This window comes from Scophthalmus maximus, chromosome 12, assembly GCF_022379125.1.
Source record: "Scophthalmus maximus strain ysfricsl-2021 chromosome 12, ASM2237912v1, whole genome shotgun sequence".
NCBI classification, from domain to species: domain Eukaryota; kingdom Metazoa; phylum Chordata; class Actinopteri; order Pleuronectiformes; family Scophthalmidae; genus Scophthalmus; species Scophthalmus maximus.
Window position 1 is genome coordinate 6,210,520 of NC_061526.1, and position 17,559 is coordinate 6,228,078.

The 17,559-nt window shown below is 44.5% G+C and overlaps 1 protein-coding gene across 5 annotated transcripts in view; it reads left to right on the forward strand.

Moving 5' to 3' along the window:
• svep1 (sushi, von Willebrand factor type A, EGF and pentraxin domain containing 1) overlaps positions 1-17,559 on the forward strand; it is an 86,818-nt gene that overhangs the window by 45,919 nt on the left and 23,340 nt on the right. For all 5 annotated transcript variants that reach the window (XR_007031740.1, XR_007031741.1, XM_035613202.2 and 2 more), the window contains 15 exons: positions 797-955; positions 2,170-2,349; positions 5,564-5,743; positions 7,102-7,296; positions 9,851-9,969; positions 10,312-10,441; positions 11,884-11,994; positions 15,127-15,258; positions 15,439-15,630; positions 15,862-15,983; positions 16,071-16,176; positions 16,278-16,481; positions 16,703-16,936; positions 17,033-17,194; positions 17,358-17,519. Coding sequence is in view for 3 of the 5 variants with exons in the window: in XM_035613202.2 (XP_035469095.2) it covers positions 797-955; positions 2,170-2,349; positions 5,564-5,743; positions 7,102-7,296; positions 9,851-9,969; positions 10,312-10,441; positions 11,884-11,994; positions 15,127-15,258; positions 15,439-15,630; positions 15,862-15,983; positions 16,071-16,176; positions 16,278-16,481; positions 16,703-16,936; positions 17,033-17,194; positions 17,358-17,519 (2,388 nt within the window). In the remaining 2 variants the exon portion in view is untranslated. The remainder of the gene's footprint in view (positions 1-796; positions 956-2,169; positions 2,350-5,563; positions 5,744-7,101; positions 7,297-9,850; positions 9,970-10,311; positions 10,442-11,883; positions 11,995-15,126; positions 15,259-15,438; positions 15,631-15,861; positions 15,984-16,070; positions 16,177-16,277; positions 16,482-16,702; positions 16,937-17,032; positions 17,195-17,357; positions 17,520-17,559) is intronic.

Here is a 17,559-nt window from a genome sequence, read left to right on the forward strand (position 1 = left end):
AATGAGATTACGTCACCGAGAGTATGACGGCGAATTGCGTCAGCGCATCGCTTTCAATCAGGTTGACTTTGCGATTTACGAGCGATCCCGTGTGAAAATGACCTTTCTGAACCCCCGATAAGCTCCACGGGAATGATAGTCACTCAGGGTTTTTTTTAACTCCTCCGCAAACGCAAGTGATGCGCCGACCGGTTCTTTGGAAGTTGATGGATGGTGAATGAAAGAATGTTGGCGGACCTTCCTGTGACCCGTGCTCCTCCTTCATCTTTACAGCATGTCCTCTGATCCAACTCAGGTGATGCTAATAGGAAGCATACTGTATTATGTCTGTGAGTGTGTCCGCGTTCAGGTGATCAAAAGGCTTTTTTTTTTCCTAATGTGGCCCATGTGTGCTCACATGTGAACCGCAGCAGATTTTAGATGCTCATAAACCTTTCTTTGGTAGTTGCATTTCTTTCTAATGGAAGTGGACTGCGGTGTCCGGTGCCACTAAACATTTTTCCCTGCTTGGACTGATTAAGATGCTGAACTTGTCTTTTTTTTCCTTATTTTACGTAGACAGTGACATCATTGTGTCATACTTGACATATTTTCCACTGCTACATGTCCAGACATTAAAATGATCAACGTTTCCTCATAAATCCTTAAAGATGTTTCTCTGTTTCAGTCATGAAGATCTTTTTTTAATTTTTCTTTTTTTACATGTTCATCATCCAATCTTTCCCTCCAGCCGACTCTTTTGACAAATTCTTGGATTGCTCTCTAACATCATCTTGTCTCCTCTCATCCCTACCAGCGTGTCCACCCGGCACTTATAAACCAGAGGGAACGCCCGGAGGTCTGAGCACCTGCCTGCCGTGCCCTGACCTGCAGCACACGTCCCAGCCTGGCAGCACCTCTGTCAGCGACTGCGTCTGCAAGCCAGGCTACCAGCCAGTGGGCATGACCTGCCAGGGTAAGTGGAACCGATCAGTTAATTGCCCCTATCCACGATGTCTCATTTAGCCTGATCGGTCTCATCTCCAGTCCAGATACCTGCATTTTGCTTCTGCGGAAATCACTTGTGACAGCTCATATAAAGAATCTCCTTGAGAATGCTGAAGAAAAAATGCTGAAGAAATAAGTTGTTTTTACTTTTTTTGGCTTTAGCAAAAATGGTGTGAGCTGAGCATTTGATAACCTTCAGAACTGAAGAGGTGGCACCAGCACCGATTATCCTCATGGCTGAAATCAAACCCCCCAAAAAATTCAACGAAAGAATAAGATATCACATTACTGGGCCATTAACCTGACGCACCAGAAGGGTTTGCTACACAGAAACATCTTTGCTGGAAACAGTTTGGAAAAAAAGGGGCAGGCGCTTTCAATGAAACACTTGGCAGCTGATTGGATGAACCATGTGTCCGTCACAGCATATTTTCCCAGAGAAAAGCCGTCAGTGCTGCTCTTTATTTCTCCAGTTCTGAGCAATTTCTTTCCTCGGCTCGTATCACGTCGACCGGTCCGAACCGCGAAGCGAATAGCGACAAGTCCAGCTGCGTCACGAGGTTAACTTGCTAATGCAGATCCACCAAACCTTAATAGTTGAGATTTGTCTTTTCTGATCAATACAGAAGACTTTTTACCATAACAACAACAATACATAAAAAAATGGGGAATCACATTGTTTCACAGTAGACTCCCTTCTCTGTTCACAAATCTTGCACCTCCTTTCAAATGTAAACGATAGCACTTCATCTCACTCTGCACATGGCAAGTTTTTGTAGGCCTCCGATTGGAGGGGAAAAAATTGGAAAATGGAAATATTGTTACATTTGGGCTTCAATAAAGTATGAAATTAGAGCATCCTGTATCATAAATCTGCCTCCAGTAATTTCCCCGGCCGCCTCCCGTTTTCTCAAAAGAATGAGCCGGTGATTTCCACGCAGCAGTTCACCTCAGCACGGTGATGTTCATTAATCACCAGTTTCAGACACCGTGTTGTGCCTTCTCCCCTCCCCCCCTCATTCTCCTGATTAGGGAGGTGATGTTTGACAACCTGTAATTTTCTGCTTTCATTCTTTGTTATCGTAGGAACATAAAATTTCCGCTCTGTTCTCTAGCCAGCCTCCACAACCTGCCCCGTCTGTATTGTTGTTATTTTTAAAACTCCTCTCCTCTCCCCTCCAGTGGTTTACTGTCCAGCGCTGTCCCCTCCACAAAATGGCCTTTTCATCCACAACGTCTGTAACAACCACTTTGATGCCGCCTGCGGTGTGCGGTGCCAGCCGGACTTTGACCTCCAGGGAACCAACATCAGACTGTGCCAGGCCGACGGCACCTGGTCAGGGACACCTGCCAGCTGCAGAGGTGAGGAGAAAGCAGCCTTTCTCTTATAAACTGTTTGGCAGCTTTCTCATCGTTGCAGAAGAAAAGATGTAGAGGCGGCTACTTTCAGTAATGATTAATGGATCAATTTAAAAATGTAAGAAAAGTAGGGAAAATAAGCTCCAGAATTTCCCAGAGCCTAATGCGACATCTACAAATTGTTTGATACAAATACATTGTCAAATACAACAAAAACCTAAAGCAATTCCACTGACAACATTACAAACCTGAGAAAAGCAACACATTTCCATGTTTGAGAGGCTGGAAAGAGAATTCTTGGTGTGTTTCTTTCACCGGAAAAATTACTTACTACCAGATGTTTAAGTGAGAGACCCTGAATAAATCAATAAAGTGACCTCATGCCTCGAGAATAACTATCAATAAATCAAACTTTATTTTTATAGCACTTTTCAAACTGCAAATCCATCTTCTCTGTGATCTGACAAATTTAATTCTTTACAGGTTACTGACAAAACACAGGATATTAAAAGTGAATTCATGACTAATCCATACGAAAACAATCGATAATTGAAAAGACAACAATGAAAGAAGGGTAGTTAAGATGATAATAAATTGGGTGTATTTGTTAAATGTTTTACTTCAGGCTGTCCAATACAAGTAGTAGAAGGGAGCGTTGGCTTTTGGCACCTGCAATTTCATCCACAAGCATTTCGTTCTGACAAATCCACGACTGCTGGTCATGAGTCACAAAACCTCCACTTCCAGTCAGGCTGAAGGACCCATCACTCATTTTCCTGGCATCTTTCTTTCGCTGACTCTCAAATTGAGACATTACAAAAAAATTCCGCTTCATTGCGTGTATCGTATATTGCATCCACATTTCTCATTACATAATTGCAGGCTATTAATCATGTATTATCTGGCATGCTGTATACCGTATCTTACAGTCCTATGTGCTCCTGGGTGTGTGGTGATCAGACACAAACATACAAGTGTGTCTGATTAATCCCAGCAGGTTCCTCCATGCCACAAGTCTCATATAATTCTTCATGAAACTTCGGGACCTTGATCAAAGCACTGACTGGGAGCCTCCCGCTTCCCCTCTGATCTCCTGCAAACCTGCGTATATGTAGCACGAAATCCACTTATATAGACGAAGGAAAGGAGTTGATCCGTTGCACTGATTCGCTAAGACCTCTCGCCGAGTATTGAGGCCCGATGAGCTTAGCCCGAGCGAGGAATCGACTTTCACTGGGAGGCTGCCGCTCTCTGCCAGACCAACTGTTGAGGGGAAGACAGGTAGGAAGGATTCAATTAAAGACAGACTGACGGGAAGAGAGGATGTAAGGAAAGGAAGGACAGAGGGTTTTTTACAGAAGTGTGTGGGAGATCAAGAACAGACAGGAAGGGAAGGAAAGAAAAGAAAGAAATGAAGGAATAGGGAGTTGGAAAAGTTTGAGAGATTAATGAGGTCAACGCAGTTTTAACAGAAAGACGGCGGCAGCGTGACTCATAGAAATACCAAGACACTGAATATTCAAGGGTGTGTGTTTGGAGATTTATAGTATGTGGCTTTGGGTATATATTTTCTGAGTGTGTGTGCGTACAGTATATGTGTTACACTAAGTCTAGTCTTAGCCACATACTGTCGGACCTCCCAGCTAGTTAAGCCCTGAGGAAGGGGGTCTCCTCTGAACCGCCTGTCTGTCTATGGTTGGTGATGAGAAATAACACACTACACACCCTTTTCTAGACATCGGCATAATTGAGAACAGACACAGAGGAATTCTTTATTTTTTTCCTATAGGGACTTTCACGCTTTAGGTTAAATCATAGGTCCCAAGTTAAAGTGAGAGATGATATAGCGCCATACATTCCTTACAGTCGATTTACGTCTTTCTGCGAGTTATATACAGTACCTGTGTTCATCAGGCATTCCTCACACCTGGATGAAAAGCATTTTGTGGACTTTGGATTAATAACTACATGATTTTGATCTGTTTGAGTCATCTGAGAGTAGCACACAGGTGCCAAGTCACACTACTTAAAATTTACAGTATACTTTGAAATTACATCTTTCGAAAATGTCACTAAAATATTCATGATTCCACATATCATCTGATAGTAATTACGTTTAAAGTGTATGGTATTTTATCTTATGCATATTTGAAAACTAACAGGTTTGATAGATAGATTCATTGCATGAATGAGGTCATAAAATAATAGGTTTTTTTCTTAGACTGTGTGCTATGCATGATGGATGCACATGGTCAGGAATTCTCTGAACAAGTGAGAAACCAGACTGTGAGACTTCATAAAGACGGGGCGAGAATCTTATTTGCAGCAGTGGTTAAGAGGTATAGGAAGGTTTAGGAAGAGCCATACGGCCAATAACTTAAAAGCAAATCCGCATAAGTCCTGAAAAAAAATGAAACACATTTCACTATTTTTGCAAAATTGTACTGGAAAAACAGGCGCTGCTTCTGATTTGGCACAGGGATTATTATCTGATCATCCGTGTTTTCATTGCCCGATCAGACAACCTCTGTGGACGACGTCCAAGAAGAGAACCATGCCTCGCTGCACAGAGCTGCAAGATAAGAAACATTGCCAAAGAACATAACAAGAGACCTGATGGATTGTTGGCAGCATATTCTCAGGTCAAAAAAAAAACAAAATAAGTTTTTGATTTGTTCAAATGATGGTTTTCGTGAATCTTTGATGTGGCTCTGGCCAGGACTACCACATTGCCGGCTTGTGAGACATGCGAGGTGCGAGTGCGCTGATAACGAGCGCAGAAGGTGTGGCGTTTATATACGGCACTAAAAGATGTTTGTATGCACCAAAAAAAAAACGGAATGAAGTGATGCAGGAGAGGAATTTCCCAATATGACAATGATGCAAAACACCCAAAAATTCCAATAAAACTTCTGAGGAGAATGTAAAGCACAAGGTAGAGCAACAAAAAAAACCCCCGGCAAAGAGCAGCTGAAAACAAACCTCTCTGAATGTCTTGACGGAAAATCTCTTTGCATTTGTGCAAGTTTGGGAATCTCTCTATTTAATGTATGGTGCACTCACTTTTGGTGCAGCTGGTTGTTAAATGTGAACCTTGTTACGTTTGAATCAGTTGCAAATTTTAAGTGCTTACAAAAAAGACAACAATATGTATTCTGTGTCTCTGTTTTGCTGATTGTTAATCTCACGTTTATTTCCCCCCCTCCATTTCCCACAGTGCGCTCCTGCCCGCCCCTGTCTCGGCCCCAGCACGGCTCGCTGAGGTGCAGCGACGGCGCTGCCTCCTACAGGGCGGAGTGTCAGGCGGGCTGCGAACGAGGCTACAGGCTCGAGGGAGACCCCCGACTCACCTGCCAGGCCAACTCCCAGTGGAGCGGACCCCAACCTCGGTGTGTGGGTAAGCCTTCATCGCCCCCCAAGCCTCTATCTTTACCCTGCGTGTGTTGCATCTGGAAAAACACAAAACCATTTCCCTAGATTTCTCACTCACATTATCTGTTTAGGTTACTGAATCCTGCCTGGCTGAAAAAAAAGAGAAAAAAAACATAAAGATAAATGACTGACTCTAAAATAACACATGATCTGGGCATTTCTGGGTAATAACTTGTGGTTTTACACACATATGTAAACACACATGAGAACATTGAGTCACACATGAGCTGTGGTCGGACACATGGTGCGTATTTGCACGGAGCCGCACTACATCATTCGCAGAAAGATGCATCTGCTTTCTCATAGCAGAGCTACAGTCACAGCATACACACAAACACTCACGCACGCAGAGTAAGCCACACACTTCAAAACTGATAGTTAAGTTAAAATAGTTACGCACACTCGCGGCCATCAGCACACAAAAGAGGGGCAGTGTGAGAGTGTTTCGCCGCAAACCTCCGGAGCCCTGCGCTGACTCACTTCCAACCAACCAGCTCGCTGCTCTATTTTAAAAAATGCCCGACTGATCCGCTTCAGAAAAAAATCCCTCGGTTCATCGATAACCACCATCTCTCCACCGCTCCGACTGAGTTACGGATTGTTTGTTTGACCATCTCGGTGTTTGCCCGCAGACTGTCGTTACCTCTTTAACGCAGCTAAGAGGGCTCTGTGGGCGCCTGTTGCAGCTGAGCGGTTTGTTTTAGTGTTTGTTTGCACAGCGGTGAAACGGGATCGCTTCAGCCGCCCGGGGAGGATGTAGAGATATTTTATTTTCGTCTGATTGAAATCTCCCCTCTCAGTGGGTTCTGCCTTGATAGCTCTAACAGCTCAAGTCAGTGAAACAGGAGTTTCGAGCGGCAGAGAATGATCTATCTATCATCAAGCGAAAGCCACAAAAATGCATAAAAAAGGCCTCCGCCGTTCGAGTCCTGCGGTCGGTGCTTTCTGGAGTTGACTTCCTACCAAATGTTTGTTTGTTTTCTTGTGCCAGTTTCTGATACGCACACACACTGAAAATAGTTTTATGTGTTGGCATTTATAGTGGAGGCTTTTAAAAGTAAGATTTTATCACATTCGGGTAAACACACAGGAAATGTGATGGTGATCTTGAAGTCTGTTCTGCTCCGGCCAACCTAATCTTCAAATACTCTGTGGCTTTTTTCTTCCCGATCTCATTAATGAACGATAAATTCAAACACAGCACATTGCAGCACTGGTTGTCCACTTAAAAAAAAAATTTAATAACAAAGTTACGAGACAGTTTTGGTTAGCAGATATTTTTCAAGATTCATCTCTTGGTCTCCCCCGACTCTCTGTCCACAGAGGTGCGTTGCCCCCCCATCGTGGCTCCGAAGAACATCCTGCTGTCGCCCCCCGCCTGCAGGAGGAGGGCTGCGTCGCCGGGCTCCGCATGTCTGCTCACCTGTCGCCAGGGTTACAGTCTCCAGGGAAACAGGAAGGCAGTGTGCATGGGCTCTGGAAACTGGACGGCCAACGTCCATAAAGCTGTCTGTAAAGGTGACGTCCGTGAAAGGAGTTTTCACTTCAGCAGTTCTGAGGTTCAGAGGCTGTAAAAAAAAAGGTTCCTAACAAGTACGGGAAGTACGTTGAGGTCTGCTGGGGCAGGTGGAGGTATTGTAATGAAGATGGGGAAGGGTATAATTAACAAATAGTCGATTATTTCTATCTTTCCAAGTTTCTGTTTTTGCACTGACATTGGAAATAGAGCTGGGGGCAGTTAGTTGGTAATAAAGACTTTAATTTGTACACAAACAAAAAACTAAATCATGTGCTGTACTGTGACTTCCAAGCTCGGCACAAAGACATGAGAATGACATTGATCCTCTCATTTACATAATTCTCATCAAGAAAGCAACTGAGATCATTTTCCAAAAATGTCGTACTCTTTCTTCAAAAATCCTCCACGAGTGGCCCTGCGGCAGACTCGCACTGAATTTTGAGAAAACAATATCTGGATGGATTGACGGGTCCATAAACTCGACGTCCTCACAGTTCCTACTTGACTGTAAACTCGCTCTGCCAGACAGTTTTCCACCATTAGGGACGTTTTGTTCAATTCAATATTGCTGCTTGGAAGATTTGATTGTTATTGCAGTGCTAGTTTGAATGACACTTTGCAATATGTGAATTTTATTTGCAAGGGCAGAAGAAGAAAAAAAAGTTTGGATTGTCAAAAGAGCTAAAAGGAAAGAAACCGAATATGGGGAGAAAGAGAAGGTTTAAAAATAAAACAGGAGGAAACTTGGAAGGGTGTATTATTTTTCCATTCTCCAAATCCCCATCACTGCATTTTTCTGTGCTTTGTGAATGGTGAGAATGGTGCTAGCCCCATTTCGAAGCAGGCCCCGGGTCACTAACTGAAACCATCCCATGTCCGAGTTCCCCCGTCCCTCCCCTCCACCCAGACGTGGGCTCTCTGTGTCTGGAGATCATTATAAAAGCGGACTGCAGCCCACCAGATGCCTCGCAGGTGAAACAGGTGGTGCAACAGAGCTGTGGCTGCGTCTGCCTAACTCTCCAGTGTCCTCAATCCCCTCATTTCCTCACGGAGAAAGCTAACTAATGAAGGAACTGATTGTCGTTAAGAGAAAGGAAGAGGCCCAACAAAGATGAAAATGAACAGGGAAGTGGGGCGGACAGGGAGGGCGAGAGGTGAGGATGAGTCATCTGTAGGTGTTTGGTGGAAAGAAGATTAGTTTTCGTGATCCCCTGTGAGCTGATATGGATGGAGAAGCACATTGTGAGGAGATCGAGAAAGAATTGACAGTGCTCTTTTGTCAGCTTCTGGCTTCTTTCACCTCTCACTTCTTGCCGATGACACCTTAAAAATGAAGCATTCCCTCCCTCGCCGTGAGGACGAATCCGGGCCGATTGGAGCTGTGTGTGTGTGATTGTGTGTTAGCGTTTAGTCGGAGACGGATGCCTAAGTAGATGGGTCATCAGGTCCAGATGGGAACTTGCTCCCTTACACAAAGCTACAGGCATGACCACTACTCTCCATCGATTGGGAGATTCAAGCTCTTGGAGGCTTTTTCTCTCGTTTCCTGCAGGCTTGAACTGAGCTGAACTGAGCTGAACCTTGCTGCGCCGGCTTCACATTATTACAACATGCCGTGTGCAGAGTGAGACAAAGGAAGAAAACGGTTTGATCCAAGGGTCATGGCGGTTAGTGCCGTCGCACCAGCCAATCTTTTTTTTTTCCAAACAATGCTACAGTAGGCTTCATATTGAGAAGGCTACTACCCATGATCTAATGTTTCCTTCTGGGATAAACAGGAATTCTGAAAGTCAATTATACTGAAAGTGAGAAAATTTAAATATTTACTTTTTCTGCAGAAGAGTTTGTCTGTCGTTGCAGACTGTGTTGCTCAGATCTTTATGCTACTGCGAGTCCCATTGCTTTCATACTGTAGTAATAAAAGGCAGTCAATACAGTAGATCAACATTTGGCATGAGGTTTGTACATTTTAAATCTTTTTATCTCAGGTAAAAAGTTGCACTTTTGCACTTCTTCCATTTATGTGCCTCTCAAAATCATTCAGATTTATGATTATCGAGACCAAACTCATATAATTTATCCAAGATGAAGCTTTTCCATGAGATTTTCCTGATCGTCAATAACACAAAGCTTCACGTGTCTCGCGTCATTTCACCTCTATCTGTTCATCTCATGCTCCACCATTGTTTGCCGGTGTTGAGGTAATGGATGGACACAGATACAATTACATAGAGTGTGAATGTAATTTCACTGGGGGTCTGGATCTTTTTGGACTGGTGACAGTTGTGCACTCTCACTCATGACCAATTATGAGTGTGTGTCTGTGTGATGTGTTGTGATTAAAAAGGTCAAGGGGTCCGGTGACATCACACACCTACCGATAAGAACCGAGTCAGTGAATACAGTTTGTGACGGCGAGAACAGCTGCAGCGGTCGAAACTAATTGAATCTTTAATTTAATTTAATTTGTTGAAGTCAGTGAAATCAGTTGTCTGTGTGAAGATCCTCGTCCGATTCTCTTCTTCCTCTAAAATTTCCTCCGCGTCTCCTCAGATGCCGAAGCACCGTTGATCCAGTGCCCCGGGGACATCGTCGCAGAGACAGATGAGCGACGCGGAACCGCCAATGTCAGCTGGAACGTCCCGAACGCCACTGACAACTCTAAAGAGGAGGTTGAGTTCCCCTTAATCTGTCAAATATCTCTTTGAGGAACTGTTTATAGTGTTCATGTTGCTTGGTTTGACCAAATAATAGTCCAAAAACCCGAGCTTATTCAATATACAACAATATAGAGAAAAGCAGCAAATTCTCACATCTGAGAAGCTCAAAAAAAGGAATGTTTTGCACGTTGCTTGATAAATTACTATGAATTTTAAGGGGCCACAATCCGACATCTATCATGACACTGTGTCATATATATACTGTAGACTCGTTAAAATCTAGGCATCTTGTCATTTTCATTTTGCAGATCTAATCTCTTGTCCCTTTATATTTTCTGTGTCCTGCTCCTCCAGGTGGTGGTGCAGGTGAAGCCCGTCTACGTACCCCCCCAGTTCTTCCCCATCGGGAAGCAGACCATCACCTACACAGCGAGCGACCGCTCCGGGAACCAGGCCAACTGCTCCTTCACAGTCACAGTCATTGGTGAGCTCATCCTTCTCGCAAAAACAATGGCCGGTGCATCTGGCTTCCATAGTGTATTTTAGTGAGAGACAGAGAGACTGAGAGGGAAAAGCTTCCACTTGGCCTTTAATAATCCTTTTTGGATCACTGTCCGTATCTTTTCTCGAATGTAATTATTAATAAAAATGAATGATGACTCACAATGATGTTAACACATTTGTTTAACATTTTCAGCATTCCATTATTGGTCGGACTAGAATCCACTTTCAGTTTTGCTCCAATAATCAATTAAATTCACTGTTGTCTGAGCAGCGTTTTCCATCAGTCTGCCTTTTTTTTCTCCATCAGACATACAGAATCCAAGTCTTAACAGTGCATCACAAGTCGAGGACAATTAATCTGCCTTTAGACCTTCACCGAAGTCCGGACATTTTCCTGAGCTTTTCCCGGAGGGGCTGTATATGAAATGCAAATGTCAGCAAATGTTGCTCCGGACATCTTAGCTGTACTTTTAGCCCCATGACAAATTTCCTTTGGGACAATAAGGCTTATCATATCTTATCTTGTCTTATCAATCTTTGCACAGAAACTGTAAATTACAATATAGTATAAGAAAGTGTGAAGTCTTTTTTTGTGTCCAGTTAAAACGTGACTCTCACATGCAATTTTATGCTTAGTAGAATACAGCACATCTGTGTTACATGTAAAAGGCAAAACATCTGTATTGAAGCACACATGAGTGTGAGTGAAGAGTCAACATTGTAGCCTTAAGTGAACTAGGTTTGAGCTCTCGCACAGCCAGGTTCAAACCAGTTTCCTCACTGTTACAGGACAGACTCTTTCTCCATCAGCTCAGACCCTGATCAGTTTGTGTTACTCCGCCCGCCCGCTGCTGCGCCGCAGCTTATTTCTGTCACACGGTGTAAAAACTGCGATTTAATTGATGTACTCGGCGGCGAGGGAGGCCGCTTTGCCCCCAGCAGGTGCCAAATACTGTGGAGGGAGCGAAAAAGCAGGGGGTGTCCCATGTCAACCGCTCAATAATCCCAGCAGTCAGGGGGAAAAACCTCAAGCATGGTAGCTGTGAACATTTCCATATGTTATTATGGTGGTGGAACGTTGTGGTTTTTTATTAGAGACATGTGTTTAACGAGTGCCCTCTGACACTCTGTGCTGCTGCGTCGAAAAACTCACATCGCAGCGGAGCACACTGCTCCCAACTGTGTTTCTTTAATATCGCTCCAATGTCTTCCCGTCTGTGTGTTTTCACATTAAAGCTGTAGCGTGTTTTTGTTTCTTTTTTTCACCTACACATGGCTAAGATTGCACGTTTGATTGCTTTTGCAGCCGGGGATGGTTATCGATATGTTTACAAATGTGCTGTTTCAACTGCGCGCTCCCCATCTGGTCGTCTGTTCCCTCACACAGCCCCGCTAACAACCCTTATATCCCCCCCTTTCTAGATACGGAGCCTCCAGTGATTGACAGGTGCAGGTCACCGCCCACGGTCCAGGCCACAGACGCGGAGACGGCGGCGGTCATTTGGGAGGTGCCACAGTTTTCCGACAACTCAGGTATGTCTGGTCGCTGCGCTCAGACGGCAGACGCGTAGATGGTTTACTCTTTTGCTCCTCTGTTCCACTCCCACCCCCTCTTCCACTGATGATTTTCCATTGGATGAATGGGGAAAAAAGGGGATCAGCAGAGAGCTCTGTGCTTTTGTACGTCTGTGTGTTGGTGCGTGTGTTCGTGTGTGTGTGTGTGTGTGTGTGTGTGTGTGTGTGTGTGTGTGTGTGTGTGTGTGTGTGTGTGTGTGTGTGTGTGTGTGTGTGTGTGTGTGTGTGTGTGTGTGTGTGTGTGTGTGTGTGTGTGTGTGTGTGTGTGTGTGTGTGTTAATTACGGTGAGAGTCACTGAGGAGGGATTTGTAGTTGTGTGCATGAATGCCTCATTTGTGTGTCTGTGTTCAAAAGAGATAGAGAGAGAACTCTGAGCAGATGAAGCTGTTTCCTGCGCCTGTTAATGTCATTAATGTTAAAAAGCAGGTGATTTGCCATGAAAAATATTCTGTTGTGGGAATTAGTGAACATTCCAATCCGTTTTTTCTCAGTAATTACTATAATTATACAAACATACATAATACCGGACTCACGTGGGAGCTAAATGTTTTTTTAATTGCTTGTCCAACTTTTTTTTTTTCTTCCTTTATCAGAGTGGCTGCCATACACAATACATCCTAGTATTAATCACTGTCGTGGTGAAGTTGACATTCAATAAATACACCCAGGGACAAAATATTAATTCCCGTCTCCATCCACACCGGGTACAGCGTCTGTACATGAACATTATGCTCATGTGTCAAAAGTACTCATCAGGGATATTGACCCTTTTCAGTGTGTCACAGAGGGTTAAGTCAATTATTTACACATTAATGTGTGAAGCAGAATATTAGTGTTTTTTTCATATGGTGCAGAATCTCATTTATCAAGCTTTAAATGTAAAGTAACAGCTGTAACGTATAAACTTAAGGGGAAACAGCTCTCTGCTTCACTGTGATCCAACGTTCACTGTTAATTTTACACAAAGGCACAAAAACACTTTCTTTTTGCAAATAAAACATATTTAGGATTTAGTGAGATTGTCCAAGTGACACAGGGTTTGTCGACCGACACTACTTTTTGTAATTTTGTATTTTCTGTCAGATTTTTTTTATACTGCACCTTTTTAACTGCTTCGGGACTGCTTTTGTATTTCACTGTGTATTTTGTATTTTTGTACTCTCTTGTAGTTTTTTAAATCATCTCTTTCTGTATGCCTGGTACGACAAAATAACCCCCATCATCCCCCTATCCAACTGAACCAGCCAGATAATTCATAAATGAAAATCATGTCAAAGAAAGAAAAAAAATCTTTTATCTGACTCACACTTCAATCAATTTCATCCACTGCACCACAAACTAAGCGAAAAGTTCTCATTCATGGCCGATGTCGTAGGAAATAAAGATGCAATGGGCCGCCATGATGCAACCCACTGGTCTCTCCATTTAGACCGGGCCACCCTGCAACACATACGTACGTTGATGTTGAGCATTCCAGACAGATCCTGCTGTAAAGGAGTGCATCAGGGGCCGCTCTGCCACACTGACTAAATATCGTAGAGCTGGCCGGCTCTCTCCTGGCGCTGTTAGCTGTACCCAAACAGCCGTGGTGGTGACAGACAACAAACCAGACTTCTCCAGAGTTCCAGCCCGCAGCCAGGACCATGTAATTCACTGGCCCTGGCTCCACACACACACACACACACTAACACACACACACTTAAATAACACTTAACAGTACTCACAAATGTGTTTGTGTTTTCACAAACTTAGGCAGACATGGGCCCGCACACAAACACAGGCCCCAACGTCACAGAAACCCGAAAGGATCATTCCCCACCTGTCTGCAGAGGTGCACCGCTATCATACACACACACACACACACACACACACACACACACACACACACACACACACACACACACACACTCACGCACACACGGCACACACACACACACACACACACACACACACTCTCATCTCACACTCGTGCACTGTAATAACAGGCTGCCGCAGCTGCTTTGGGCCGCACGACGTCAACACAGCGCTGCTTCGACGTCAGTGTTTTGTTTTTCCAAGCCCACACCCTGATGCCGGAGCTATATATAGTCACGACTCGGTAGACACACACATAAACACCCGTACAAACACACACACACACACACGCAGGCTATATATAAAGGGAGACACCAGACTCCGACCAGACGTGTGTCAGCCCTGTTGGAATGACCTTACTACGGTTAATGGAAGAGGTAGAGTTGAGTTGAAACAAAAGGTCAATCACTTAGTTTTCCGAACGTCTCCTCTTTCTTTTTAAATCCCGTCTGTGTGTTACACTTAGTGCAGATGTTTTCACAGCTTTTTTGCTCACAACCTGTGTGTGTGTGAGGATGCAGGTGAGGCCCACAGTTGTGTCACACACACACACACACACACACACACACACACACACACACACTCCTCTCATCACCGCTGCCTCTCCCAAAGCACTGTCCATCACTCTCTGCACTTTCGTTTTTTTTTCGTAAGACAACCAGACCGTAGAAACTTTCCTCTTCAATCCCCAGAGGAGGATTGTTCTGTCGATGCCCAGACTACACTATTCACATGTCATTATATTATAGAGTTTAACATATCGTCTGTGGCTTACTAAGAGTGACTCATTTAGTCCTGGAAACTGGAGCAAGGCCAAGACTGCCCTCTGTAGGTTAACTAGAGAAACGCGTTAGATTCAAGAAGAGGCTGTTAATATCTTAATTTGTAAAAAATAAAAAGCCATTTTATCTTTATAATGAGTCTTCCTGATTATTTGAGGGGTTAATCTTTTAACATATCTGAACAAAATCACTGTCTTGTGTAAAAGAAAAAATAGAATATCATATTATTAAATGTGAAGGAAAATCTGTGGAAATATTTTGCTATTTTCTGCAAATTCCAAAAAGCTGTTATTGAGAGAATCACAATGACGGACATAACAGTAGTTTTGACCACTGTAAATGAAATGACTTGTAAGACAAGTAATGCGGTGTATCATTAGCCAATAAAAGATTTAAAAAATTATATATTTAGTGTTTAAAAATATCATTATGATGTGTGTGTGTCTCTCCCAGTCGGCCGCATCACAGTCTCAGGTAGCCACACTCCGGGCTCCCTGTTCGCTGTGGGCGAGACTCTTGTCCAGTACACCGCTACTGACGCTGCCGGGAACAGCCGCACCTGCAACCTCACCATCACTGTTCAAGGTAAAGAACTGGATGATGTGTCTGAGCTTTTAAAAATGGCATCGTCTGAATCCATGCATGAGTTAATATGTTAATATGCGGTTACAGCGTTGTGTACGTTGTGTCGTGGCAGTATAACAAATACTGTTGCGTAGTGACCACCGGAACCACGGAGTTGTTGTGTTTTCCGTCTGCCCTCAGGGACGACCTGCGACCAACCATACGTTCCGGTGAACGGAGAGTTCCTTTGCTCTGAGGAAGAGGAGGGTGTCAACTGCACCCTTCACTGCAAGGACGGCTACAGCTTCACTCAGGACGCGGTGCACAGCTACTTCTGCGCGTACAACGGTGTGTGGGAGCCTCCCTACTCTCCAGAGAGACCCGACTGCTCAGGTAAGCGCAGCACCGGTAGTGCTTTTTTTTTTTTTAAGTATTTTGTTACCTGCTGCCTCTACTGCATTACGGTTTACTTGTGTGCACCCGTGGTAGGTCTCATTATATATTTTTTTGTAAATTCTTCTATTCCAGATGATTTTTAACGCTCGTTAAATAATGACAATCGTTCAACGTACATGTGCAGCAACTAGAAAATAAAGCCCCGACAATTTTGTCTGTCTTTCTTAGTGAACCGCATTGCAAACAACGGATTCAAGCCCTTCGAGATGCTGTTTAAGGCATCTCGCTGTGAGGACGTGGACCTGGTCAAGTCATTTACTGGGGAGTTCAACACCAAACTGGGAGGCATGGTGGGAACCTTGACATAGACACGCACTCAAACACACTTATTTGCTGTAATTCAACCATCAAACACATATTTGGGCCTTTTTCCACAGCTCCCAAACATTTGTAGCAGCGACGATGTCACCTGCAAGCTGGAGGTGATGTCACAGGGTCACTGTCTGGAGTACAACTACGACTACGAGAACGGGTTTTCTATTAGTAAGATTCACACGCTCTAATACACCCCCACTAAAACGTCCCTCCTTCATTTTTATTGAAGCTCACTGTTTGCCCGCTCTCCCTGTTTCACTATTCATCAGCACCAGGGGGATGGGGTAACGGCTGGAGTCCTCAAGGCTCCCAGGACTATGCCTACTTCGAGTCGGGCTTTGCCACAAGCACGCGGCAGCTCGCCAACCGGCAGCAAGACGGTGGCGTAAGGCCACATCACCGCAGCAAGAGGCACCGGAAGATCACGGGCCCCACCAGAGACCAGAAGATCCAGATCTTTTTCAACATCACAGGTGAAATAAGTGTGACTTGGACCCTTTGCGATGCATGGAACACGTTTATATGCTGTAATCTAGAATTTATCCTGATGTCTTGAGATGCTCCCTTGCTTTTTCGATAGAAGCATACTGAGGTGGCACAAGGATTGTGGCATTGTGTTGCATTATATTAAATTTTTGTACGATACCATCAGTCGTTAGTTTTTCAGACTTTTAAACTCTGTCCGTTCTCCCAGCAAGCATCCCTCTGCCCCTGTCGAGGAACGACTCAATAGAGGTGGCCAATCAGAAGAGGCTGCTGCGGACGCTGGAGCAACTGACCAACCGGCTGAAGCGAACGCTGGCCAAGCAGCCGCTGTCCAGCTTCCACGTGTCTTCCGACATGATCGTGGCCGATCCCAAATCTCTGGAGAGCAGGCGGGCGTCTCTGTTCTGCCGGCCGGGCTCGGTGCTCAAAGGCAGGATGTGCGGTGAGTGGAGAATGCACCCAACTGAACTCATCGAACCACCAAAATCAAATATGTTATGTGTTCCCATTCAATGACTAATTGTAAGCGCCCTTGTAGTCCAATGTCCGGTGGGGACGTACTTCTCTCTGGAATATAACGAGTGTGAGAGCTGCTGGCTGGGCTCCTACCAGGACCAGGAGGGTCAGCTGGAGTGCAAGTCCTGTTCTGAAGGAACCTCCACAGCCTACCTACACTCCCGCAGTGTGGCTGAATGCAAAGGTACAATGCGTGCACATGAGTACAGACAGACTACCCAAAATTGAAAATAACCCAGATGGTATCTTTTGGAACCACAAACAGGATAGAATAACACTTATAACGACATCTGTTTCATTTGTATTTCATTCTTCATGATGTTGTGGTGATTTGCATGTGTTCGCAGGGCAGTGCAAACCTGGTAGTAATTCTCTGAACGGGTTGGAGATCTGCGAGTCGTGCCCACTGGGACACTTCCAGCCGGGCTTTGGCGCCAGGGAGTGTCTGGTCTGTCCCGACGAGACTTCCACCGTCACCAGAGGAGCAGTAGACGAGGGAGAGTGCGGAGGTGATACAGGCTGACAGTTCACAGTACACTCCCATTTAGT